We start from the raw sequence: 25,970 nt of genomic DNA, 5'->3' as shown, positions 1-25,970 counted from the left end.
AAATTTTTTTTTTCTTTTTAAAAAAAAAAATACCATTCGTCCGATGGTTGTGGTCCTTTGCGACAATGTTTTCATCACACCACGACAAAAAGTTTTATATCATCAATCGTATTAATACATGGTCCGTACTTTAAATAAAGTTTATATCAAACATAAAAATCATATTGTATAAATAAAGTTTCAGTGCTTTTTAGTTTTCGTTTTGTTAGAAAGTATATATATATATATATATATATATATAATATTTCTCTCTTTTTTTTTTTTAAGATAGTCATCATTTACTTTTATTTTCTCTCAGTTTTAATTACACATCATAACATAATTATGAACAGTCACATTGAACAGTCACATATGTTAGTTTTCTACTATACATAAAGAGGTTTAGCTATATGTCTTTTGCTCGAACAGAAATGTGAACATTTTTCACATATAGATGTCTAGATGTAAGTACAAGAATAAAAGTAAATAAGCCAAAATCACATAATTAGTCTTTAATCTCTTACAAACTTTACAAGTGCTTCGCATTTGGATAGTGGAATCTTAATTAAACTTTTTAATAATACTAGGTTAAATGATGCCAGCTAGCTAATTCTATAGTATATTTTTTTACTCCAAATCCATGGCACGAGAAAACAATAATCGTTTTCTTTTTCTTTGTCTCGTTTTTTCCACAAAAAGCGACACATAAAATGACAAATAAAATAAAATAATACATACATCATCAATTATAAGTTTGCCAAGACTGATTCAGCTGATATCATCATAATTAAAAAATTCCAAATTTTTAAAACCCCCAAGCTGGGTTCATATAAAAATGAGGATGACGTCATAAACAATTAAGAAAAGGAATCAGTTCTGACCGGTTAAGACGGTAACCGGTTGGTATATTGCTTTTAATTTATAAGAATCACAGAAGTGACTTGTCGCAACATCACTACCACTCAGCCAAAAAAAAAAAAACAAACAGGAAACGGAAAAGAGGGGCATAATAGACTTTTTCAGTATAAAAGACGGCGTCGTTTTCATCGAAAAGCAGTTTATAATTAGAATTTCCCAAAATAGAGCGTTGTCTCATCCAATCAGAACCGTTACTATCGACGGAGACAGAGGGTATTTTGGGTAATTCGTTTGGATTCCCTCACTCGCGGTTATAAACGAGAAGGGAAGGCATACAACAAACATAACACGCTCTCTCTACTACTACAATAATATCTCTCTCTCTCTCTCTCCTTCTTCCTTCTCTCTCTCTCTCTCTCTCTCTCTCTCTAGTTGTGTAGCCCGCTAATATATCGACACCTGTTTCAGTCTTTTTTGTTTTCTTTGGTTTCTTCTTCTTCGTCTTCCTCGATATTTTAGACGAAACAGCAGATTCTCAGTTTACGAGGCTTTTGCTTACGGAACCTCTCTCTCAGATCCATCAGGTTTTTATTTTTCCTTTCTCAGTACTTTTGTTTCTTTGTATTATTACTGATTGATGGAGTTGTAACTGATGAACCAGAATGCATGGTTTTTTTTTCTGCTGATGTTATTTGTGTGTGTAATTGTCGCATACTCTTTTTAGGGTTTTTTTTCCTTCACCTGCTTAAATACTTTAGAGTATGGTGATTTCTTTAATGATTGGTTATGTTAGTTTTTTTTTTTCTTACTTTGGTGGTTGCACAGTCAATTTTATATAGTTTTGTTAGTGAATTTTATATATTTTTCCTCAAAGTTGGAAACTTGTGTGTTGATATAGAGATTCAGAATCTTGTTGATTCAAATTCCATGGTGTTTTTTAATATAACAATTAGTATTTCCTTAGATCTTGTTTATTTATGTTTGGATCTTTTTGTTTACAATGGAAAAAAAAAAAAAAAATCCTGAGGGTGAGGGGGCATTGTTGTTATCACTTATCACTTATCAAAGTTGACTTTCCAATTTATATTACAAGGTTTCAAAAGTCTAATATATGTAATTCTTATTTTGAGCTAACAAAAATTATTGAGTTTCACTGTGTATATTTAATCTGTAAACCAATCTTATCTTATCCTTTCTGTCCCTTCTGCTTTTATCTTTTTTGTTTGTGTGGGAAATTTCGAATTTTAAGTTGAGCATAGAAAGATGTACTCTTCACGTTTCACTTTTTACCTATAAGGCTACAATGTTGCCAGCCACCATAAGTTATTTTGGTTGGTACTTGGTCCTTTTCAGACACAGTTGTACCCAATTATTGGTCTTGGTCCTGTACTTTGCTATCTCTTTTACTTCCTATACTTCAACTTGTGTTATTAACTCACATGCTTCTTTTTTGATGATTGATTAGTCTCATGTCATTTGTAGTGTTATTGCTCTTCTTGTTTCAAGCTTTCTTCTGCTGACTAGATGATTTTTTTAACTGCTGCAGGAAAGGTCTTGCTCTTAACACCATTCTTGAAGATGGACAGGGCAGATACATGGGGATTTGTCAGTGGTGGGAGATGTTTATATCTCAAGTTGCTTTTATGTTTATAGCTTCTTTACAAAAGGTGTTCCTAAGTATTTTGTTGTTTTAGTCGTCAGTTCTGCATCCTTCTTCTATATCTACTCTTCATATGGATTTAAACGAGAGTGTTGTTCACTATTCTCGTGGCAATGGTATTTCAAAGCTTGACAATTTCGGTGATACTGCTCTTAGCTTGAAATGTCTTGGAAGCAGTGCAGCAGGGAGATTAATTGGGAACTCTCACCATAACCATAAGCTTTGTTCTGATGTTTCTAATTGTCCTGATGGTGGCTGCCGGTTGGTTCTCGGTTTGGGTCCAACACCGCCTTCCTACTATTACAATGTCAAGGTTAATAATGATAGTAACAAAAGGTCAGCTTCTTCCGGGAGTGTTCAGGAACTCTCATCAGGAGGAGGTAACTCGATTCTGCAACTTGGTCCTCCCGCTGTGTCCATGGATACTTTCAGCGGACTTGATTGTTCGTTGTTGACATATTCGGATACTAATGTTTCCCAAGCTGTAGTTGATGAGGGTTCTACATCTGCAAGGCGATCAGGCGGCTATATGCCATCACTTCTTTTTGCTCCAAGAGCGGAAACTGTTAGAAAACCTTCAAGAATGCAAGAGTGTAGTACTAATTTTGGAACTGATGCCTATACTTCACAACTGAGCCATGAGTCAGAGTTCTCTATAGGAGCTTTCTCTGATAGGACGGCATCTGCCACGTCTTCTCAGCAAAGGATAAGCAACCCGAAGAAGTGCAAGTTCATGGGATGTGTGAAAGGAGCTAGAGGAGCTTCAGGGCTCTGCATTGGCCATGGAGGTGGGCAGAGGTGCCAAAAGCCAGGCTGCAACAAAGGTGCTGAGAGCAAAACTACTTTCTGCAAAGCTCATGGAGGAGGAAAGAGATGCCAACACTTGGGATGTACAAAGAGCGCTGAAGGGAAAACAGATTTCTGCATATCTCATGGTGGTGGAAGACGTTGTGGATTCCCTGAGGGATGTGCTAAGGCTGCACGTGGCAAATCCGGGCTCTGCATCAAGCATGGTGGTGGCAAAAGGTGTCGGATTGAAGGCTGTACACGAAGTGCTGAAGGACAAGCAGGGCTTTGTATTTCCCACGGTGGTGGACGGCGTTGTCAGTCTTCAGGCTGTACAAAAGGTGCTCAAGGAAGTACAAACTACTGCAAAGCTCATGGTGGCGGGAAACGCTGCATATTTGCGGGATGTACAAAGGGAGCAGAAGGTAGTACTCCGCTGTGTAAAGCACATGGTGGAGGAAAACGTTGTATGTTTGATGGTGGAGGTATTTGTCCTAAAAGTGTTCACGGTGGGACTAGTTTCTGTGTAGCTCACGGTGGTGGGAAGAGATGTGTTGTGACCGGGTGCACAAAGAGCGCTCGTGGACGGACTGATTGTTGCGTGAAGCACGGTGGTGGGAAACGGTGTAAGTCTGATGGTTGTGAGAAGAGTGCACAAGGTAGTACTGACTTCTGCAAGGCACACGGTGGTGGGAAACGTTGCTCATGGGGAGGGGACTGGAAATGCGAGAAGTTCGCTAGAGGAAAGAGCGGTTTATGCGCTGCGCATAACAGTATGTCTCAGGATAAAGCTGGAAGCAAGATTGGTTTGATTGGACCTGGACTATTCCGTGGCCTAGTCTCTACTTCTTCCCATACCACAACAACTGCAACTACCACTACTACTACTACTACTACTACTACTACTGATCATTCTCAATCTGGAGTCAGCGTGGTCTCTGATTGCACAGACTCCATTGATCGCCCTCTGCCACCACTGCATCATCAACCTGAGAAAAGACAGAAGCTGATGATACCAATGCAGGTTCTTGTTCCTCCATCAATGAAGTCCTTAAGCTTCTCAAACAGTGAGAGACCCGAAATGGAAACAAACAACAACAGTAGTGGCAGCAATGGGAGGAACATCTTTGACTTTATGATTCCTGAGGAGAGAGTTCACGGCGGTGGGCTAATGTCTCTGCTTGGTGGTAGCATGAAACAACAAACACTCCATTGATGGAATTTGTAAGCTTCTCTATGTGTGTAACAAAGCTAGAATCTGTGTAAAGCTTTATGTAATATGTATAGTTTCTGGGGTTTTTTTTTGGGTCCTTATGTACATTTCATGGGTCTCTGTTTTTGTTTGGTCCAGTCTTTAAGTATTCACTTGACCATCAAGTCGATGGCTCGAACCCTAGTCCTTTGTTTATTTGACTATTGTTGGGAATGTTGCAATGTAGTAAAAGTGTTCTATGTTTTGTTTTGTTTTCAAGAAAAAACCGGAGCTTACCGAAATCATTTCGGTTAAAATAGTATATTTTGGTTTTAGTTTATATCAACCGGTTTAGTAGAAAGTCAAAGAAACGCCGTTAAAGTTAAAATACAGTCAAAAGCCAAGTCAAGCCATGGATCACGGCACCTTAACTTCGCCGTTACCTTTTCCGTTAGCCTTTATATATACTCTGAGACGGTTAAGCTAACGACACTCGTCTCTTTGAAACTGATCTTTCCCTCTTCTCTCTCTCTCTCTGGAGATTTTTTTTTTCAGAGCAAGCTTCGTGATGCGATCGGATCAGAAGAGCACGAATTAGCTACTCGATCTCGATTTCTAGGTAAGCGATCTTGATTTCGAGCTTTGGATCTTAGCTCTATCGCGATTGAATCTGTGTTTTTCCCCCTTTCCCGATTCCGCAACTACTCTAGGTTTTGGTTTTACGATCGCGAAATTTTGGTTTCTTCTTGTTCGTTTCTACTTAGATCGTTCTCGCTTTCGATTTCGTCAAGTTGTTTGATGAAGATTTGGTAGATTTTAGCGTTTTCTCGTGAATCGTGAAAATTTGGCGGGAAAATGTTTCTGCGGTGGTTGCTTACGCTTGATTGAATCTGAAACTTATCGTCTTGTGCTCTCGATTACGTTCTTCAGATTGTCAAAGTTTTATCGGAAAGCTTTTAGCGGCAGGGAGAAACAGTGACGAAGTCAAGACTTCTCTGTTGATTTGTTGTTTGTTTTGAGTTAGATTGCAAATTCTCTGGTGATTTTGATTTTAGAATGTCTAACTTTTCAAGTCTGTTGATCCACAAAGGAATTCTCCTACTGTAGCGACGTGATGGACAAAGACGAGCCGTTTGTTTACAATGAGGTTGATTACAAGACGCCGAAGCAGAGCCCTCGGACTTGGCCGATGGATAAGATCCGGCAGGGACGTTTCCAGCATAAAATGTCATCGCTTTTGAGTCCTGCGACTCCTAAAAGGAATTACAACATTAGCAATACAAAGTCACTCCTGCTCCACTGCTTACGTGACGCAAAGTCAGATCCACTCCCTCGTAGGCGCTTTCCGGTTTCATGCTCAGATGAAGGAGTCTTGATGGATGGCGTTCTAGTCACATCAGCCACTAAAAAGAAGGTTTTAGAGTCTCCTTCCATCTCTCTTGGAGGAACATCACTTTCTTCAATCTCCCGGAGTCAGCACAAGAAGGATACAGAGTTTAGCAGTCCTATAAGCGATTCAGGAAGTAACCAGGTTCGTCTTTATTATGTCTCTGTTGTTTAAATACTCGTAAGAACATCACTGAGTTACTTAAGAAACATAGAGTTTGCTAGACGTCAGTGGTTTGATGTCTATTCAGGACTGTTTATAGATGAGAGGAAGCTGAATCAGATAAAGTTAGAAATATCTATTTGTGTTGAACATGATTACAAGTACAGAGATAATGTTGAATTACAATGCCTTACTATATTCAAGAGAAGCAAAGATTGTGTATCCCTTTAGGCTCATAGTTAGGTGTTGAAATGTATGTGTTTTGTTTGGTGATTTTGCAGGAAACCACTCTGTCTCAGCAACCTTCTTCAGCTGGCAAGGGAAAGATGTTGGCATATAGTCCTTGTACACCAAAGGTTTTTTACTTGACAACTCATTCTGTATCAGGATTTCTGAAGAATCATAAGCTCATATAACCAGTTCTCATTTGCTGTGATCTCTGTGTTTATTAGGCTGCTAAGCCATCAAAGCTGCAAGCTTCTGCTGAACCATTCATCCTCACACCAAGACAAGCTACTCCTTTTCCACTTCAGCAACACCCATTTAATCCGCAGTTTCCAAGAGCTGTAAGTTGATCTCAAACCCACACTTTTTTCTTCTAAGATAAACCTTTTTGTGTCAGAAACTAACAACTCAAGACTCCAATTTACTCTGCAGAATCCCCTGCACCTGCAGCCATACCCATACTTTCACCGGCCTCGACCTCTGATCTATCTTTATCAGAGACCACCACCACTTCTTCCGCTCCTACCCCATGGATCTGACCCTTATAAGCTAACCTCTGAAAAGGACTTTCCTCCAATTCTCTTTGCCAGCCAAACACCTACCAGAAGAAACCGCCGCATAGACTCATTTCCCACAACACCTTCCTCTAGCCAGCCCAACAACACCACCAGCGACCCAGTACCTGTACAAACTCCCATATCTACTACTGCTACAGCCAATCTCGGCAGCAGTACAACCACTGCGGCTCATGGCTCCTCACCTTCTGTTGACGGACTCGACACAGTGACGCAAATACCAGACTTGTCGTCGTCACCTTCTGATGGAATCGAAACAGTGACGCAAATACCAGACTTGTCGTCGTCACCCTCTGATGGGATCGAAACAGTGACACAGAATCCAGCCTTATCTCCACCGTCTGATGGACTTGAAACAGTGACGCAAATACTAGACTTGTCGTCGTCACCTTCTGATGGACTTGATACAATGGCGCAAATACCAGACTTGTCGTCGTCACCCTCTGATGGAATCGAAACAGAGACGCAGAAACCAGTCTTATCTCCACCGTCTGATGGACTTGAAGCAGTGACGCCAAAACCAGACTTGTCTTCACCTTCTGTTGGAGTAGAAACAGTGACGCCAAAACCAGACTTGCCTTCAACTTCTGCTGGACTTCTAACTATGAAGATAAACAAAGAGTGGTCACCTTCTGATGATGGACTCCCAACATTCACACAGGCTCAACTTGATTTCATGAAATCACATCACAGGCTCTTCCCAGATTATGTTTTCGGGGGCTACAAATACAAACAGAGAATGCCCTCTTTCAAACATCAGGAGGAGCACCAGTAAAACAGAAGGTAACATTCTCTTCATAGAACACTTCTATTCACCCCATATATTTCTTCCCATCCATCAAACTCTTTTCAGCTTTTCATATGATTGTTAAAAATTTACAAATAGCTATTAGATAAACAACATTCCAAAGAAAAAAACAAGTCCTTGAAAAATATATGCACTCTGTTTTTTAATCAGAAATGAATATTTCTATTAGTTCTATTGGTTTGCTATTCTCATTCCGTGAACCAACTAAACCCTGGCTTTTCGGCTGGGTAAGCTTCAAACCAATGAATGCTTGATCCAACCAAATGACCCCTTAAGAAATCCACACTTTTTGGCTAACCAGACTAGATCTTGATATTTGCTATGGTATGTAAATTTTTCCATACCCAATTATAATCGTCTCTGGTCTGAGACATACTGTTTTCGTTAGAAATATTCGGTTTTCTGATTATGAGTTAGGTATATTTAAAAACAGCAATACCATGAAAGTTCTCCACCCCAAACTATACAAAGTTTTAAATCCCAACTTGAAATCTTTTAAATCTTTTAGATTTTTTTATTCTTATCTTATTTTATATGTTCAAGGTGCTTGCATCATGCATGAGTCAGTGCTTGCTAAGCAAGCACCCATAAAAAAAAATATATATACATTTACTGGAAAGAATAAAAATTAATAGACGTAGAAAGACAATGTTGCTTGGCTCGGCGACACAAGACAACTACTAAACCCAATCAAAGATCTATAGAAAGAGACTATAACTTGGAGAAAAAGGCTCTCAATTGCCCAAACTCTCTTATATATAATAGCAATCCTACCCTAACCCGGATCAGGTGTAGGCCACACCGTATATCAAATTTTTAAGGCCACACTTGAAAAAATCTATGTACTTCAACATAATTTGCTTATTATATATTCAAATTTAATTTGTATTCAAAACCTTTTTGTTCTTTTTAAACTTAGGACTGACTCATCAAAAACAGAATTTTGTTCACTCTTATCACAAAAGTTACCTTTAGTTTATTTCTCACATCTGACTTCACAAAGAGATACTTCTCGAGTATTAGATGTTAGCTATGTATTAGAATATAACATCCAAAAGAAATCTGATTCTACGATATATTGGACACCTAAACTTACGGCCACAAGTTATTTTTGGAAGAATTATTTTCCAAGCTGCCTGTCCCCTTCCATATAAAATATAATTTGTATTTGTTGTTTTGTTTGTTGAGTTAGAAACTAGAATCATACTATAAACTTTCAAGAAAGAGAAAAAAAAAAAAAAAGGAAAAACCGAAAAGGCAGTTTGGTCTCTATAGCTTTATAAACACACTATTAGCCTTTCCCCATGATTATTCGCCAACATGGGGGGCTTATTTTTTTAAGTCTCATTTGCATGCATCCAGTGGTAACATAATCATTATTTCCCATTATATAAATCTTCTAGTGTTTTGGATCTTGTTAGTCAAAAACTCTAATCCGTTTCTACCAATAATAATATATATCTAATAATTATCATCGTTCAAAGGATGAGAAGTAGGCTGCAATTTTATCCCAGTCTAGTAGATGTGGTTTTTCTCCTAACCTTAGGTACAATATTAGGCAAAAAGACGAGATATATTCTAATTTTAAATTTTATTGTGAAGCCTACACAAACCAATCAGTTTAGGGTTATGATTGAATTCAGAATAATCTATAACATATTTTTTGATTGGTAAATCTTAAAAATACACCGATCGATGAAGGTATTTTTATCATACTTACAAGGATTTATTTGTAAGTTTCCATTGTAATATTTGCGATAAACTTGTTCACAATATAATTGCTAATTTCTCCCATATTATAAACAAAACGGCTAACATAATTAATTAGTTCAGTATCAAAAATAAAAAAGATATATTTGAATTAAAAAAATAAAAATACAACAAGACTAGAGAGCTTCTTCCTTTTTTCTCTTCTTGCTTGCAAATTGAGGATTGCTAATCTTACAACATATAACTTGTAAGAATGATGTCATTCTCATTCTCCTTTTCCTTTTCTTTTTTTTTGGTACAAAGATTTTAGAAATAATTGCCCACTAAACCTTTTCTTTTACTTTGGTGCTTCTGTCTTTTATTACGGTAAGCTTACTTCGTCAAGATCATCTAAAGACAAAAACACTTCATCCAAACATGAGAGTTCTGTCCCATCATCATCCTCTTCCTCGCTGCAATTTTGTTCATACACTCTGCATACCACCCACTTGCTATAATCCTGCACACAAAGATCCATGCCACGTGGATGTCAACTTCTTATTTTATGTTAAAAAGAAAATGTAAATTTGAAGTTACAAGAGTTGACAACTTTTAGGCTTATGAAACAAAAGGGTACTCACGGGTTTGTGACTAGAACTAGAAGAAGCACGGCTTGATCTCTTAGAAGATCGACTAGATGAAGAAGAGGAATCGGGGAGGGAATATTCTTGCATTATCCAGTTAGTCTGAGAATCTCCGAGATAAAATGTTAGATACTTTTTGATACCCACTTTTTTGTGTGTGGAGCTTGTGTATATTGGCTCGTCCAATCCCATTGATCCCCAGTACCCGTTGCTTGTTACCCTGTCTTGTGTCTTTCTACTATAGAAGTACCATTGTCTCCCTTCTCCCAAAGCTTTCCCTGTAGTTTATACGTAAAAAAAAAAGTTTTTGATAGCAATTAGCATATAGTTTTGACGATTTATCCACAAAATAATATTCGATGTTTTTAGGATATGCATGCTAGTGATCTAACTAGTTAAGTGTTTGATAAAACATCACTTATATTCCTAAATATGTGTATTTGTTTGTATGTATGTCTACGTACATATTTTGGTGAGTGTGCATAATATATATATGATTGATTGTGTTGGTGTATCATGAGATCGAATGATTGAAATTGGTGCACATGTATGACTAGTATGAACAAAGCAATGCTAATAATGGTTCACCAATTAATAGATTCCTTCCAAGAGAATAAAAAAGAAAGTTATTAGGTAAAGATTGGTACTATTAATATTTGTGTGTATGGCAAGATTTTGGAAACAAAAACAATCCTTAAAAAGAGCAACCCAACAAAAGTGTACTATTAAAAAGAAAGCAAAAAGACAGATTGGTTACTTAAGTTGGTGACAACAATCAATCTGTGTCCTTACATTTGGATCAACATATATATATAGCCAACTATACTTGTACATACATGATACACACTTACATGCATACTAAGCATAAATACGGATACATATTTGACAACATATACATGCATGTTTAGTAAACTATGGGGTGAACTATATGGGATCATTGTGATCATGTTGCATGATGCATATATATACATATATAGATAGGGAGAGGGAGAGAGATATGCGTATGTACATACCGGGAAGGTCCCAAGGATCGTAGGGGTAAAGATCGAGGTCGGGTATGACGTCAGGGTGACAAGGCAAGAGGGAAGCTTTCCGGTGGAGGAAGTGAACGACGAGCTCTTCGTCAGTCGGAAAAAACCTAAATCCCGGTGGCAGATCCATTGATGACGATATATATGTGGTTGCGTGTGTGTGTGTGTGTGTGTGCGTGTGTAGAAGAAGATTATATAGAGAAGATGATGTGGAACCAGAGGAAGTGTGTGAAAGAGATTGAGGTATATATAGGAGATATAGAAGACGCAGAAGGTGGAATTTGGAAGTCATGTACTTTTTTATATATGGCTTCTTTAATCCAGTTGCACACACACACAAATTAATTTAATTATCACCTTTAAATTTATTAATTTGAAATACGAAAATCAAAAAGAAATGATAAAGGAAAACAAAAGAGAATGATGGTAATTATAAAGATGAAAGCAAGCAAGTGTAATGGAACTAAGGGGGGGGGGGGGGGGGGGGGGGGGGGGGGGGGGGGGGGAAATGACTAATCATCGATGTCAAAGGACATTTGAAAGCTTATTTTCCAAGAAGTCGTCGGCTTAAGTGGATCTTACAATTTCGGCTGCCGTTTTTATTCTTTCTATTTTTGCTTTTCTAGAGTTATTCTTTTGTGTTTCCATATTTTGTAACAGTTTTTGGGTGAATAGGCCAAGGGTCTATTGAAATCGGACTTTGATGATGGAAAAGAAGAATTAATTCTCATTGATATGGTTGTATTTTTCTTACGGCTTATCATAAAGTATTCGTTTCCCCTAGATTTTAATCAAATACAGTATATAATCTGTATCTAATACTCTTTTTTTTTTGTCTATAACAAATTAATTGATCTATACATCGCTAGACTATGAATTTCGTTAGTGACAGCACAATGACTTATGCCTTGTTTGGCTGCCCATTCAAGTGGTTCATCTGAATCTAGTGAACTGGCCAGATGTTTTTTTTTTGAGCATCATCCAAAATTATTTTGATGAATCAAAATTTTGATTAATTCGATTAAAATTTTATAACTCTTTTAGATGAATTAAGTTAGACCATTTGGATGGAAATGGTTCATCTAAAAATATCAAATGACAAATATACTTTTATAATCCAAATAATTAATTTGTCTACAAAATTATAAATGATATAAATGATATTTATACAAAAAGAATTTCTCAAAATATCACACTTGTTATTTTTTTTTGTTCTTTATTTGTTAGTATCTACAAAGTTCATAAGATACCTCATGCATCCCATCTAGCTCTTATATTCGCATCATTCGCTAGATCTGCTGGTATATAATCTTAACTCCTTACAGATAAAGTGATGATGTCTCTGTCTATTATCAAAACTAAATTGGTTTTTTCATAGTAGATCCTTAGAGAATGTTGTTTCCCAAGCAAGTGCATCCATTGTGCCATCATATACTACAAATTGATCATAAACACACAAAAAAATTGATTTGTTTTTCCGTTTATTAAACGATAATCTCATATTTGGATTCAAAATTGTTAGTTTGATATATAGTTTTATAAGATTACCGCATGATAAATGAAAAAAACAAATCAAGAAAACGAGTGAAATACGTGGGAAGATAGTTAAAGGCAACATATTTACAAGATGTGGTTTTTGTTGTTGTGATTTTAGTTCTTTTTTATAGCTTTTTCGTTTTGTTCAATTTTTCTATAGTTCTAACTTTTTTGTTGACATGTTTTGATACATGTATAAACAAAAAAAATAAAGATTAATGCTGAAATTGGTTAGAACCTAGTTTTGGATATATATTTTTGGTTAATAAATTTTTTAAAAAAATTAATATGGAAAAAGAAAGATTGAACAAAAAGATAACACATGTGTTAAATTTACTAATTAATTGGCTGAAAAAAAGAAAGAAAGAGGTGGGCGGAAGCAAGAGAGGTGTTGAGGATTGGATACTTCCACGCAAAAAAGAGTGAGTATCTTTCTTTCTTCTTCATCTTCCACCACTATGAAGAAGATTCTTATCCACTTCCTTCTTCCTATATACTATTTCTGTATTTTTATATTTTAAGTTAATTCATTCCCAATTTGTATATTATAACAACAAAATTAAGGTAAATTTTTTAAAAGTAGCACTAACTATCTACATACACTTCCCCTCCAAATCGTGGTGGAGAGTATTCGTGGGGGACGCAGACAAATTTGTATTTTCTTATTAAGTCGGCTTTTTATCACCCTGGGGTCGTCATTAATTTGTTCTTTTTCTGTTTTTATTTAATGAGTGTATGTCAAGTCAGAGCACATATGTATTTTTGCTTGCTTTCATTGATAGATAGCTGCTAATTATTGAGGTATTTTGTAGTTATATTAATTTTGAAATAGAGTTTATACTACTAGTAAACAGTTTTACTGATACAATGTTTGTTTCCAAAGGAAAATTCATAAAACCATCTTTCTAATTTAATAAGTTGAACTAAAAAATTATGAAGAAAAATTAGTACTAGCTTGATTTAAAATACTTCATTAAGAAACCGAAGTACCTTACTATATAGACATAATAATAAAAGACAAGCATTAAAAATAAACAATCAAGAAGCAAACTAACGATTGCACATGCACTATTTTTTATCTAGAATTTTGTAAATTAATCACCATAATTAAAGGTCATTAGTAGGTTTCTTCGTTTTAACGGTTAGATTGCTATATCATAGTATATAATGTAGTCCACAGTTTACGCCAGAACCAGAAACAATAATATTTGGCTACAAACCAAAAACATTTTCAATTGAGAGAGGTCGAGGACGATGAGGACGAGGAGTGATGATGACACTTCATGCTGAGATCATGCACACCGCTGTGTTCCACGTGGCGCACATGAGAATGGGTTTGGTCGTCAACCATAGCTTTGTGGGGCTCCAACTCTCTCTCTCTCTCTCTTTGCCTTCATTTTGAGTTTTGTACCTTTCTTTGTACCCATCTACTTATTTTTATTACCTTTTTTTTTTTGAAAAAAAAAATCTTTTATACACATGAAATTTGAAGTATATAAATACATTCAAGTATTAAAATACAATTCGTTCGAAAAAAAAAACAGCAGTAGGTAAAACATTTTGGATCATATGATACTTAAATTCTCAAAATATAAACGCTAAACTATCATATAATTGCTGACCATAAAACCAAAAAATATATTCAAATGGTTTTATATAGTTTACTATCGCCGCCAGATTACCTCACAAACTCGACTATTAGGATAACACGTTTGTAAAGTATTGACAAAATCTCAATACTCTTATCATCGTATTACAAAAATTACTTCTATAGTTCATTTTATTGGCGATTACAAAAATTGCTTATAACTATTACAATTTAGATTTAGATATACTTTCAAATAACTATTATTAATATGTAACGTTGTTGAAGGTCTTTAATGATATTTTTTTTTGTTTTGCTGTTGAAGCATGTTCCATGTATGTATAATTTAAACAGAACGTTAACAGATTTTGGCTATTGAAGACATCATCTACCTTAACCATTTGTAAGGTATATAAAATATAGTCCATATTTAATAATACACATATGACGGTTTTTCTTTAAATATAAACTATAAATAGTCGTATGTATTCGAACTAAGATGTGTAATAATAAAACAAACAAAGTAATGCATATTTAAGCAATTAAAAACTAACACACTTGAGTTCACATCACATACATCCTCGTGAGATCGATAACTATATCAACTAATTCTCTTTAAAAGAAATAAATGGGTGCCTTGGAGGCAAGGCAACCTCAGATTCATCCAAGTAATTAACCCCCTATATATATTTCTATATAAATACTATATGTGTTCATTACTTGTACATTGAAGAAAACTTTAAAATTGATCAATCTTTTCTCATATGCAGTCTCCCTCAAGTAGCAATCAATGGCTTTTGTTATAAAATTGAGATCCACACAAACTCAAACACTTCCCAAAGATTGAGACTTGAACTGATTTTTTTTTCTTCTTTTTGGACCCACTTTTTCTCTTAAAACAATTGACCTCTTACTATTTACTTGCTTAAGATAGATAATTGACTTGTTGTTATTGCTATTACTATTATTCTATTATTGTTTTCACTGTTCCTTTTTTGCTAACTATTGTTTTCACCGTTAATATATACTATATTTCTTAAAACTTACTAAGCAATTCATCAGATTAATTAAAAAAAAAAAAGAAGAAGAAGAGCATAGGAGTGTAGGCAGCCCCAATGAATAGGAGGAGTGTGTGGGTGCTCCTCAACTTTGCTTCAGATTTCTCCAAAGGTTTTAAAAGTTAATTTTCAAATATGTAGTAATATATAACAAAATGTGAACATCAAATTTCTTAAAAAGGGCAAAATGGTCAAAACATATAAGTTGCATTGACGATGATCTATTGCTTACGCTTACGCACGCACATGCCCACCCCACACACACGCGTGATCTAAAGATCTTTGTCTTCTTATTTATAGTTTGTTTGTCCTCAATCCTCATTAACTTAATCGGACTTAATATTATAAATATATTCTCATTAGCCTTATTAGATCATTTTATGTTATGTTATTCCCACATACATTATGTTATTGCTTGCATTTTTATTAATCCACTAAAAAGCATATCAAAAGCTACTAAATTAAAGGTGGGTATTTAGTGATAGACTTCAAAAAGTATATCCAACATACAACGGAGTGAATTCGACGACAACATGTAATACAAACTGGACGATCATAGATTATTCATATACAGTACATGTTTTCTAAAGTAATTTACTATTTTTGTTTTAGCAAGGACTTGAATTTATTAGATTGAGAACAAAACATATAAAAAACAATAAATTCTGATTAGATTGCTTCAAAGACACCAAAAATTAGAAAAAAGTAAAACTTATTCTAATAGAAATAGACTAAGATCTAAACAAATGTGGTCATAACCTTAGGCCTTACTTGGTACCAGTCTCGTCTCGGATCACATCTCAGATATATATAGGACTTTTACGTATAAATTAAAGAGATACAAAAATCAAACAAATAACATATACAGGAAAAATACCATTATATATTTGTTAGCAACTGAACATAGTTTTTTATATGACCGATCAAGGAAAAACTTAAATGCTAATACAAACTGTTGCTTATATACATTTTACCAATACAAGCTGCTTTTTTTTTCTTTATAACACTCCCGAAAATTATTAGTTTTGTTTAATAGCAATCGCAAAGATAAGACATATTACAAACAAACAAATAGATAAATCTTTCTAATGGAGAAGTGTGAAAGAAATGTGTAACTAACGTCTTAGATTAACAGGGGGACTACGTGGTGTCTAATAATGGAGAAGTATGAAGTTGGTACAAACAATTAAAAAACAAAACAAGCAATGAATCAAATCAAACTTTGTGAGATAAATTGTTAAGTCTTATTTTAATAAAAATTTTAACTAATGGGTGAGAGAGAGGAAAGGAGGAGATTGGATATAATTTCGGCTAATTATTTGGTGTATAGACAAATTAGAGGTAAACCATATCAAACAAATAGAAAGTTAGGCAAGAGTCAAAGTCAAAAGCCTTTCATACCCACACACACCACATGCCCTATCTTTATTTTTATTTGCGAATTTGCTCTCATTCTTCTTATCTTTAATTTCACTCTAAAACACCATATCGGTCTTGCAAGTTTGTGCATCACCTTTTTTTCTTTTTTCTTTTGGTAATAACATTAGTAAGTTATCTTTATTGATGCTACTTAAACTTAGGAGATAAGAAGATAAAGACACCTGACTTCGCAAAATTGTTAGCTTCTTTATGAGGCCACGTCTCTTTTAAACGATAAAAGTAAACCCGTTTTACTTCTTTATCGACTTAATTTCAGCTGAAAGATACTACACATCTCCCAAATTTTGTAGACATGAGTTCCAGTATATGCATATACTAAGAAGAAATGCTCAACCAAAATTACGCCATGCGTCTTAGTTTCGATACATGTAATTTGTAAAAATACATGTTTTTGGAAACAAAAGTACATAACAAAACAAGTAAATTCATAATCTATCTGATTCACTAAATTATTTTTTTTTTTTAAATCGAGAAAAAGGATAAATATGAAGAATAATACCTGTGGAGATCAATCCACGCAATCTTAAAAGGAAGGATAGTTTTTTTGAGTTCCACATCACACATCATATCTAACACTTATAAGCTTTTTAGTGGAAGTCCTATGAATATGATTCTCATATTTAAATAAATATATATATATATATATATATATCAAAGTTTATTACTATTGTTTTTAACTCATCAAGTATCCCAAAAGATTTGACTACTCCCACTCCTTGTAAAACCTAATTATTACAGAAAACAATAATGATCCCTAAATCTAAGTTTATCATACTAATTAAGTATCCTTAAGATGGAGATAAAACATATATAATATGAGACAACAAGACTCTTATGATAATTGCCCATAGATAAATGCGGTGAAAACGAGATATAAAATTTGCGGAAAAAGAAAAGTAACCACCAAAGAAGACTGATGACTGTACAGAGTCCACAAGCAAAATGCTTATATAATAATTTGGATGTCGAAAAATTGTAACACGACTCCTTCCTATAGTGCTAAGACCTGTAGTGATGTCCCATTAAGGATCACTTTCAAGTTTGTAGGAAGGTAAAAGTTAAAAAGGAAAGTATGATTTTATCTAACAATGAGGTATAACATTAACACGTGCAGTTGCCATTCCAAAGACTTTGATGTCAAAATCATGAAATATATTTAGAAAGATATTACAATCCAATTCAATTCCAAAACGTGTGTGTGCGTCTGTAAGTATGATTTTCTTTCTTTTTCTATCCAAGATAAGGTTACCCGTTTATTGTAAAAATAACCTAATCAAGTAAAGATAAAAATAGAAAGACAAATTTTACTTTTAAAGATTCAACTTTTGCTGTCCTTATTTTTCCTCTTTCTGATATAAAAGATATATATAAATAACTTTACATTTGGCGACTTGCTGCATACCGCTCAGCTATTAGCTACTTTGAACTCACAATGGTTTATGGTTTCTACAAACTACACATCACAAGCATGTGTATTAGTAATTATGTGAGTCTCTAAGAGAAAGAGAGAGACAGGTTGGACGAATACCTGAATAGAAGAAATCTAAGTCACGAGACAATGACAATGCCAGACTGCATGAGACAATGAAGCAAGACAAAATTATGAGTAATGGTTAAGAGTAAAATCGTTTTGCTAGACTTGCAATGGTTGTGACAAGTTTTTACTTACATCGTCTACTATGAATTGGTCTATGCTGCTAAGTTGCGGTTGTAACCATTCAAGTGAATATGCCGACAAACTTTCTTGTCCTGTTTGCAAAGACTGATGATCAGCTGCACAAGTAAGTAATCTTTGGTTGTAATGTTAAACAATGTTAGACATAAGGAGAAAGCGAAAGCTAAAACAAAAATACTCTAACCTGATTGTCGTATGATTAACTTATGTGTCACAAATGCCTGCAATGGCCACAAAGGAGGGTAAGTGACGACGATCTTAAAATGGTTGTGTGTAAACAATGCAAAGCGTTCCAACAATAGGCTTTGTAAGGGTTCACATCAGAAAAATGACCTGCCAAGAAGAAGGCATGAATTCACGAAATGGAATTTGCTGAGCTTTACTTGCAACATTCCCTGACAAATCATCGTTTAAGGAGAACTTCCTGAAATTTGCAGGAAGTTAAAAGATGAAGCAACTATAACAACACAAAGGAAGCCGTAAACAAAGTGTGTGGTCAAACCAACTAACCGATTATTCTCATTTGTTGGGTATTTCTCTTCGTAAATTGTAGCCTTAGTGGCAATTACTACAAGTGAATGCACCTGCAGTAGCTTCTTCATCTCTTGCACTATCGTCTCCACCACATTCGTAAGAGAGAGACTTTTCCTATATAACAGAAAATATAAATGTACGTCTCACATATTCAGCATCAAACTTGAAGTTCCTCAAAGTCTCCAACAAAGTGAATTAAGTAAGCCAAAGACAGAATCTAACTAAAGCAACCGAAGTTGAATAGTAATAGAGAAGCTGTCTCTTTACATTGATAAACCATATGAATTTTTCAGATTCCACACTTTAAACTAAGCAGCTTCAAAAAGACTAGACTATAACCAGAGTCTCCTCTGGACTGTCATTATGTAGATATCTAACCTGTTATGTGTCTCCAACGCCAATAACGACGACAGACGATCAGTCCAGTGGAAAGCACCAATGCTGGTGAAAAGATTGCAAAAAAGTTAGCCCAATTCTCCATTCCGCTTGCTAGATAGTAGCATCACTAGCGTACATAAAACCCTACTACGCATCTGCGAAAGTAACATTAAACTAGGTTATCTAGCCACATGGCATCAATAGTAGCACCACCCATGTATACATTTTCTAACTTATGATGGATTTGTTTCAGCATGTAGCGAATAAAAAGTAATCAAACCGAATAGCATATGTAGATCAAACCGAATAAGAAACCAGCAGATTGTAAGACAAACCTGTCAATCATAAGCACTCCGACTTGACTACCACATGATTCCTGTTGTCGGATCCGATAATCCAATGTCTGCAACACAGTGGCATAACGATACAAACTTATTAACAGGGTCCAAGAATCCAACACAAACCACACAATGGATACTTCCAAACACAAAACACTACCTTGAGACAGGACAAAAGTTCAAGACTATCATAGCAGCGAACATACAGAAACCTTTTCATGCATGAAACATATAACTCCTCATCAAACGAAGTCTTTGACTTCTCATGTGCAGATCTGCAATCTCTTACATTTGACTCTTCAAGTTGCCACCATGTTCCATTGCCTATCCCTGATAAGCTAAAAGAACTTCATTAAACCCTTTTCGATTTATATAACATACTTTAACACTACACTAGAACCTAAACTACCAAACATCACACTACCAAAGCCTATATGACTCAGATAATCTCAATTTCATGAATATGGAATACTTGACTGCAAAATCCAAAGCATACTTCAGTAAGACTAACGGAAGAGTTTGAGAAATTGCATACGGTTAGCTTGAAGAAGACGATGCTTGAGCATTTGAGATAAACGGAGAACATCAAAGCGGCAATCCAAATCGAGGAACAAAACAAGTTTCCCTAATCCACCATAGTGAATGCCGTTCCACGTCTTAGGAAGAATACAAGTGATCGCAGCTTGAATCAGGATCTGAGTTTTCGCAGACGGTGATGCGCCGGTGACCTCGACTACGTTTCCGGCGCGTAGTGGCACACGGTGAAGTGGCGGGAGAAGCAAGAATGCACGGTCTTTGAGAACCCTTGATAGCATCTGCTTCGCTGTCTCGTCACCGCGAATCCAATCACGCGCTCCGTCTTCTCCCATCGCGCTCCGTCACGTTAGTCTCGGTCACACTCTTCGGACGTGAGAGTCTCGGTGACTAGACGACGGAGGTGATAGCAAATTTATATATGGGCTTTAAAAGAGTGATGAATGCCCATGGACTTTACCTAAATAAAACTTATATGAGCTTTATTAAAATATTATTTTAGGCCCATAAATCTATATTAATGTTTTAGTCCCCATAAAGCACTAGGCGGTATGTGAGCGGTAACCCAGCGCCTAACGCACGTCTAATCATGATTTTAGACGTTTTTAGGTGGTTTAGACTGTAAACAAACATTATATATATAATATTATATGTAAAATTATGTAAAAATATATGTTAGAAGAAATAAATAGTAATAAATCATAAAATAAAATTAATAAAAATACATTTATTTAATTTAGATTAATAAATTATAAACATTTATAAATTATGTATATGAATATAAGACTTAAAAATTTAAATATATATAGTTAAAAATAAAAAAATATACATCAAAATAATATTATATAATTTAGACGATCTAAACAGTCATTTAGGTGTCTTTCGTTTAAGCGTCTGTCGTTTAGGCGTTCAGTACGTCTAGGCGTTCAGTACGTCTAGTGCTTAGGCGGAGGCGGCCGCCTACACAGCTTTATTGAACACCGGTATTTTGGACTTTTAACTAAACAAAATTAATATGGGCTTTAAAATATTATTTTAGGCCCATAAGTCTATATTAATGTCTTACTTTTCAGTTTGGTCTCCATATTTTGTCATCATCCACATTTATCCATGAATTTAACGATATCATTATCAGAGAGGTAGAAATCAAATCAAATTACAGTATGTATTGAGTTTCACCAAAAAGGAATAATTACAAGTGGCAGTGAAGTTTATAACATACACTTCTTCTGCGATATAATAAGTAATGTACAAGAAAGACAAGACCAAAAGCTTAAATTTTTTTTCATAATACATGAACTACATATTATGTCCACAAGATTTACAAGGTGAAAGGGCTTGGAGGAGGCTGAAACGTATCCTCCATTGGTATCGACATAGTTACATTTCCTGCAATCACATTTTGTGCAACGGTATCCTCAATTGGTATCGGATCAACTCGCATTACGTTCTCTGGGATAACTTTCTCTCCATCAACTTTAGCAAGAACCTCAAAATGCATTCTCATTGTCTCAGGCTTTGTTCGCCACTCTGGATACCTTAAACCTTCAAGATCTGCTTCCTTGAGCTTCTTTTCTACACCAAAACCAATCTTCATATACGTTTGAGCTCCAACATCCGCTTTCAACACCTTAAAGGAACCTTTTTCCTGAGCTTTAGAACCCAAAACAGAGGTCAATAGCTTCTCAAATCCGAGTAAGTTAGCGTTGGAGCCGTTGATTGAAGTAACTGGCCACATGGTTGTAAACTCTCTTGGGGTAAGAACAATAGTCATGGCTCCGTCAACTGTTGAGAGACTGCTTCTGGTTTTAGACATGGAAGATAGTTCCACAAGTCCTGGAGCAAGACGTTTAAGTTTGAGTTTGTTGTCAGGAGATTGTGACGTTGATGCAAGAGAAGTAGGACCAACAATGCGGAGAGAAAGAAGTGGAGTTTCCTGATCACTACTTGAAGCACGTCGAAGCTGTTCAGCTAAAGACAAAAGACCAGAGGCAAACTCATTTGAGCTTTGATTTAACGGAAGTGACAAATCAATCGGATGACGCAAACTAACTGATCTAGCTCCTTTCACCGTTACCACAGCACCATCTGCTAATATAACTTTCTTCAAAACACCAGCATCCACATCATACTGCATAACACATTGACATATAAAATCAATAAACAAAAAAACCAATTCCATTTTGTTAAAAACATAACCAATGGAAAAAGCTAAGTCTTTTAACTTACAGGTAAAGAAAGGCGCATATTGTTAGCATCTTGGATCCAAAGTTCCATAGGACCAGCAAGTTGAAACGGAGCTAAAACAGGTAAGACATCATTAGACTTCTTCTTGTTCTTCACAGGAACTACACCATTCTCATCCCTAGAACCAACGGGTTGTTCTACATGGAAAATAGGGAGATCTACGTACTCCCATCGGTTAACATCTTCAAGAAGCCTAAAGGGAAGAACTTTGTTGTCGATTTCAAGATCAAACTCGTATGAAACAGCATGACCTACCAATGCATCCCTTACATCAAAACCAGAAATCTTCACTTCCTCCGATTGAAATCCAAATCCTTTTACAATTGATTCTTTCAAATCCTATTAACAAAAAAGTAAACATTTTTCAAAAGAATACAAAGTCAGCAAGGTGAAAAGGTCAAATTTTTCCTATTCTGATGAGCAGTAATAAAACTTTCTTCATCAATATCTATAAAAATTCAATAAAAAGATGGTAAATTTCTTACCGAGATAGCTTTAGGGTAAGGAGGATTAGACTCAGGAGACGAAATCAAAGCTGTAGAATATGGAACAATCGTGAATAAGATCAGAAACAGAGGTCCAACAACACAAACCAATGCTCTGTAACCCATTTGAACAAAGTAAAATAGAAATCAAGCCCACGCCTTAAAAAAAAAGACTAAACCCTCCTGGAGATGTATATGATTTACGAGACTAATTGCGATTTGCGAGAGAGAGAGAGAGAGAGTTATCACAAAGAATGAACGAAATTTGAAGCCTTTTGATTGCGCAAAATTAGAAAAGGAACCCAAATTTGGGATTTGTTGTGTTTGTATTGGTCTGAAGAAGGACGTAGATGGTTCTGGAGAGTCATTTAAAAATGGCGTGTTTGTTTTTGTTTCTCATGGAAGGAAAGAGATGATGACGTGGAGAGTATTAACCAATCAGAATGAAGAGAATGATGTGGCGCGAGATCAAACAATTGAGTTACGTGGTTGGTGGATGAGTCACGCACGAAAACGGTTTAATTTAATATAGCTGTAATAACCTAACGACGTCGTGCAGATAACTAAAAATTTACGTTAATTGAAAAAAACAGAAAAAAGGATGGCTTCGCCCGGGTTCGAACCGGAGACCTTCAGTGTGTTAGACTGACGTGATAACCAACTACACCACGAAACCATTGCGCAAGATGTCGTCATCAACAAATTTAGACCTTCAGTTTGTTCACAAAGCGACCTTTTTATGCTTCAATTTAGGCTTTAACGGTCTGTGCTTCAACAACAAGAGATGGCCTAATTGATATCTACAAGGCCCAGCCCAATAAGACACTATCTGAACTAACCCTAATTTAATAAGGTTTTTTTTTTATAACTAGGATTGGTTTATTGTTGCGACTTGCGAGAAGTCTCTTTCATGGAAACCATGACTCCCGTGAAGAATCCTTACTGGGACGGTGTACACGCCAGTAAGATCCCTCTCTGTATCTTGCTTGACTCTAAATTCTACGTTTGGTCTATATAGAAGATTATTTTTGATCTGTGTCTCATAGTAAAAACATTTAATGGATTGTAATTAATTGAACTTTTGATATCGTGGTGGGCAGAGGGTGACACAGGTGTGTTCTGGGACGTGGTGGATTTCCCAATCCCTGCTGAATGTGATCCTGCTTTGGTTTCTAAGCTGATCAAATCAGCTCTTGATGAACAGGGTTGTTGTAATGGTTCTGTGTCAATCCGGTTGTACGACGTTGAAGATGAGAAAACCACGAAACAAGAAGTGAAAGATAAATATGAGGCTGCTGAAATCAGTATCAGTTTCGTACCCGAAGGTGAGTGTGAATTCCTCTCTTTCTCTTTACTACTTATATAGATAGACATGTATCTTCTTAATCTAGCTCTTCGTTGATATGTATAGTTGCTGAGGCGCATGGACATGCTAGAGTTCATAAGATGTTATTGGACATTCTTTTGTGGGCACTTTCCAGTGTTGAAAACTCCAATTTGATTATACTCTCAAAAAAACTCAAGGGAGACTCGAAGACGGTCGGTGTTCTCGAGGGTTTGCATTTCGACGGTAGGAAAATTCTCTTATCAGAGTGTGCATCTAAAGTGCTATCTTCTACTGAAACCTCAGAATGGCTTTTGATTAGGCTTTGTGAAAGCCTACCATCACAAGCAAGTGGAAGCTCTGATGTTTGTTACCAATTAGTCTAGACTAATGTACTTTTGTGTTTTATGTTATATATTAAACTGTGATTGATTCTTTTTGGTTTCGTTCATTTAGTCTTTTCTTCACCTAAACCAAAAGATAAAATAAAAACTTATGTAGCTAGTCATTTATTCATAAAAGTCTAAAGATATTGGCCCCTTTTGTCTTTCTTGAGATCTTATTGGTTTCGGGAGCTACTTTCGCCTTCCTTGATTATAGACTTACAAGTACTGCAGCGGTATCTTCCGTCTTTGATTTGCTCGATGGCGACAGGGGTTCCAACACTGTTATCTAATATGCTGGTAGGATCATGGAAGACAATATTGTAATCACTACTTTTTTTCTTGATAGCTTCGATAAGACTTGTGAACTTCTCGTCTTTTCCCATGTCTTTTGAGAGTATAATCAAATTTGCTCGCATATTTTGCTCTCTCAATGCCCAGAGAAGAGTGTAAACTGACATGTTGTGAACTCTCTCATATTTAGTTCCTGGAATAATAATTAATACTCTAGATTAGATTAGTTTAGAGAGACACACACAAACCAAAACAAAAAGAGATTTAATGAATTCTCTCTCACCTCCGGGGAAGCGAATAAATCGGATTCCAGATCTAGAATATGAATCTCTCAAAGTTTCCGAGACATAATCATCAACGATCGCTACGGTCGACGACGTGTAAGGACTAATTGCAAAACCCTTATCCTCAAGTTCCGACATGATATTACCATAAACCAATTCAGGATCTAGGTGACTAAGGATTGAGACATCATCTACGTCCCAGAAGAGTTTTGTGTTTCCCCCTAGCGAGAGGTTTTAACAAAACAGAGAGACAAAGAAGTCAAATCCTCCGTTACATTTTTTTTAAATTGACAGATCGAAAATTACTACAACCCCCTAAATAAATGTAGACCAACAACAATTCGAGCAAGAGTGAGAGATCTTACCGTAGAAATCTCTATTGGTTCCCATCGACACAGAGCTGAGAGAGAGATCTTACGGTGGGATGCTTTAGTTGTTTTGCATCGACCCAGACTTTAGACGTGATCTCTTACAGATGAACAATAATGGGAAAATTTCTCAGCCTTATCAAAAATTAGGGTTTACTGATCTGTCTATTATATAAGAAAAGGCAGAGAGTAGCTTATTGGGCTGGGCCTGTCAGGTGTCCAATAAGTCCAGTATTGTGCGGCGTAATCCTCTGTTTGAAAGAGAAGCAGGACCAAGAAAGATCTTGCATCGGGCAATCCCTAGAAAACAAAAAAAAAAGGATGGCTTCGCCCGGGTTCGAACCGGAGACCTTCAGTGTGTTAGACTGACGTGATAACCAACTACACCACGAAACCATTGCGTTAGACTTTAACAAATTTGAATCTATTATATTCCAGTACAAACTGTGTATTGTATATTGTAGGGATTTGTGTGCAACTTTGTATCCGTAACTGATCTTGATATCAAGGG

General features: G+C 35.8%; 7 protein-coding genes and 2 non-coding genes across 16 annotated transcripts; 3 read left to right on the top strand and 6 right to left on the bottom strand.

The window, feature by feature from the left end:
• Positions 1-930: 930 nt before the first annotated feature.
• Positions 931-4,863, top strand: LOC104742642 (uncharacterized). Its single transcript, XM_010463660.3, has 2 exons — positions 931-1,421; positions 2,384-4,863. Exon 2 carries the CDS (start codon positions 2,571-2,573, stop codon positions 4,497-4,499), a length of 1,929 nt encoding a protein of 642 aa, XP_010461962.1. The 5' UTR covers positions 931-1,421; positions 2,384-2,570; the 3' UTR covers positions 4,500-4,863.
• A 100-nt stretch (positions 4,864-4,963) lies between these two features.
• LOC104742631 (uncharacterized) lies at positions 4,964-7,804 on the top strand. Its single transcript, XM_010463648.3, has 5 exons — positions 4,964-5,094; positions 5,566-6,006; positions 6,306-6,380; positions 6,477-6,590; positions 6,682-7,804. Exons 2-5 carry the CDS (start codon positions 5,590-5,592, stop codon positions 7,597-7,599), a joined length of 1,524 nt encoding a protein of 507 aa, XP_010461950.1. The 5' UTR covers positions 4,964-5,094; positions 5,566-5,589; the 3' UTR covers positions 7,600-7,804.
• A 1,661-nt stretch (positions 7,805-9,465) lies between these two features.
• On the bottom strand, positions 9,466-11,287 carry LOC104742620 (NAC domain-containing protein 104-like). The gene is made up of 3 exons (XM_010463638.2): positions 10,979-11,287; positions 9,963-10,243; positions 9,466-9,841 (listed from the first exon to the last, which is right to left on the bottom strand). The coding sequence occupies exons 1-3, from the start codon at positions 11,124-11,126 to the stop codon at positions 9,704-9,706; spliced, it is 567 nt and encodes a 188-aa protein (XP_010461940.2). The 5' UTR covers positions 11,127-11,287; the 3' UTR covers positions 9,466-9,703.
• A 6,618-nt stretch (positions 11,288-17,905) lies between these two features.
• On the bottom strand, positions 17,906-20,532 carry XRCC2 (homolog of X-ray repair cross complementing 2 (XRCC2)). 8 transcript variants are annotated; one of them, XR_015585001.1, is made up of 10 exons: positions 20,076-20,532; positions 19,701-19,870; positions 19,538-19,605; positions 19,203-19,357; positions 18,801-18,938; positions 18,624-18,714; positions 18,475-18,511; positions 18,285-18,388; positions 18,144-18,187; positions 17,906-18,068 (listed from the first exon to the last, which is right to left on the bottom strand). XR_015585001.1 is itself a non-coding variant. In XM_010463621.3 (10 exons), exons 1-9 carry the CDS (start codon positions 20,407-20,409, stop codon positions 18,164-18,166), a joined length of 1,029 nt encoding a protein of 342 aa, XP_010461923.1. In that variant the 5' UTR covers positions 20,410-20,524; the 3' UTR covers positions 17,906-18,068; positions 18,144-18,163. The 8 variants fall into 8 exon arrangements, 4 of the variants coding, with proteins under 4 accessions (XP_010461923.1, XP_010461929.1, XP_087348610.1 ...); XR_015585003.1 differs by having other exon boundaries at positions 18,285-18,377; XR_015585004.1 differs by having other exon boundaries at positions 18,285-18,364.
• A 688-nt stretch (positions 20,533-21,220) lies between these two features.
• On the bottom strand, positions 21,221-23,251 carry LOC104742588 (protein TUNICAMYCIN INDUCED 1). Its single transcript, XM_010463611.3, has 3 exons — positions 22,807-23,251; positions 22,304-22,660; positions 21,221-22,205 (listed from the first exon to the last, which is right to left on the bottom strand). The coding sequence occupies exons 1-3, from the start codon at positions 22,930-22,932 to the stop codon at positions 21,396-21,398; spliced, it is 1,293 nt and encodes a 430-aa protein (XP_010461913.1). The 5' UTR covers positions 22,933-23,251; the 3' UTR covers positions 21,221-21,395.
• Positions 23,252-23,408: 157 nt separating this feature from the next.
• Positions 23,409-23,482, bottom strand: TRNAV-AAC (transfer RNA valine (anticodon AAC)). The gene has a single exon. It is a non-coding gene; the product is annotated as a tRNA-Val (tRNA).
• A 200-nt stretch (positions 23,483-23,682) lies between these two features.
• On the top strand, positions 23,683-24,671 carry LOC104742571 (uncharacterized). Its single transcript, XM_010463588.2, has 3 exons — positions 23,683-23,768; positions 23,907-24,131; positions 24,218-24,671. The coding sequence occupies exons 1-3, from the start codon at positions 23,717-23,719 to the stop codon at positions 24,514-24,516; spliced, it is 576 nt and encodes a 191-aa protein (XP_010461890.1). The 5' UTR covers positions 23,683-23,716; the 3' UTR covers positions 24,517-24,671.
• LOC104742579 (uncharacterized) lies at positions 24,527-25,606 on the bottom strand. The gene is made up of 3 exons (XM_010463601.3): positions 25,457-25,606; positions 25,091-25,312; positions 24,527-25,000 (listed from the first exon to the last, which is right to left on the bottom strand). The coding sequence occupies exons 1-3, from the start codon at positions 25,479-25,481 to the stop codon at positions 24,690-24,692; spliced, it is 558 nt and encodes a 185-aa protein (XP_010461903.1). The 5' UTR covers positions 25,482-25,606; the 3' UTR covers positions 24,527-24,689.
• A 175-nt stretch (positions 25,607-25,781) lies between these two features.
• On the bottom strand, positions 25,782-25,855 carry TRNAV-AAC (transfer RNA valine (anticodon AAC)). Its single transcript has one exon. It is a non-coding gene; the product is annotated as a tRNA-Val (tRNA).
• Positions 25,856-25,970: the final 115 nt, after the last annotated feature.

The sequence above is a fragment of the Camelina sativa genome, chromosome 2, assembly GCF_030686135.1.
Source record: "Camelina sativa cultivar CO46 ecotype springtype chromosome 2, ASM3068613v1".
Lineage (NCBI taxonomy): Eukaryota > Viridiplantae > Streptophyta > Magnoliopsida > Brassicales > Brassicaceae > Camelina > Camelina sativa.
Note: the sequence above shows the minus strand (reverse complement) of the source record. Positions and strands in the feature narration are given on the sequence as shown.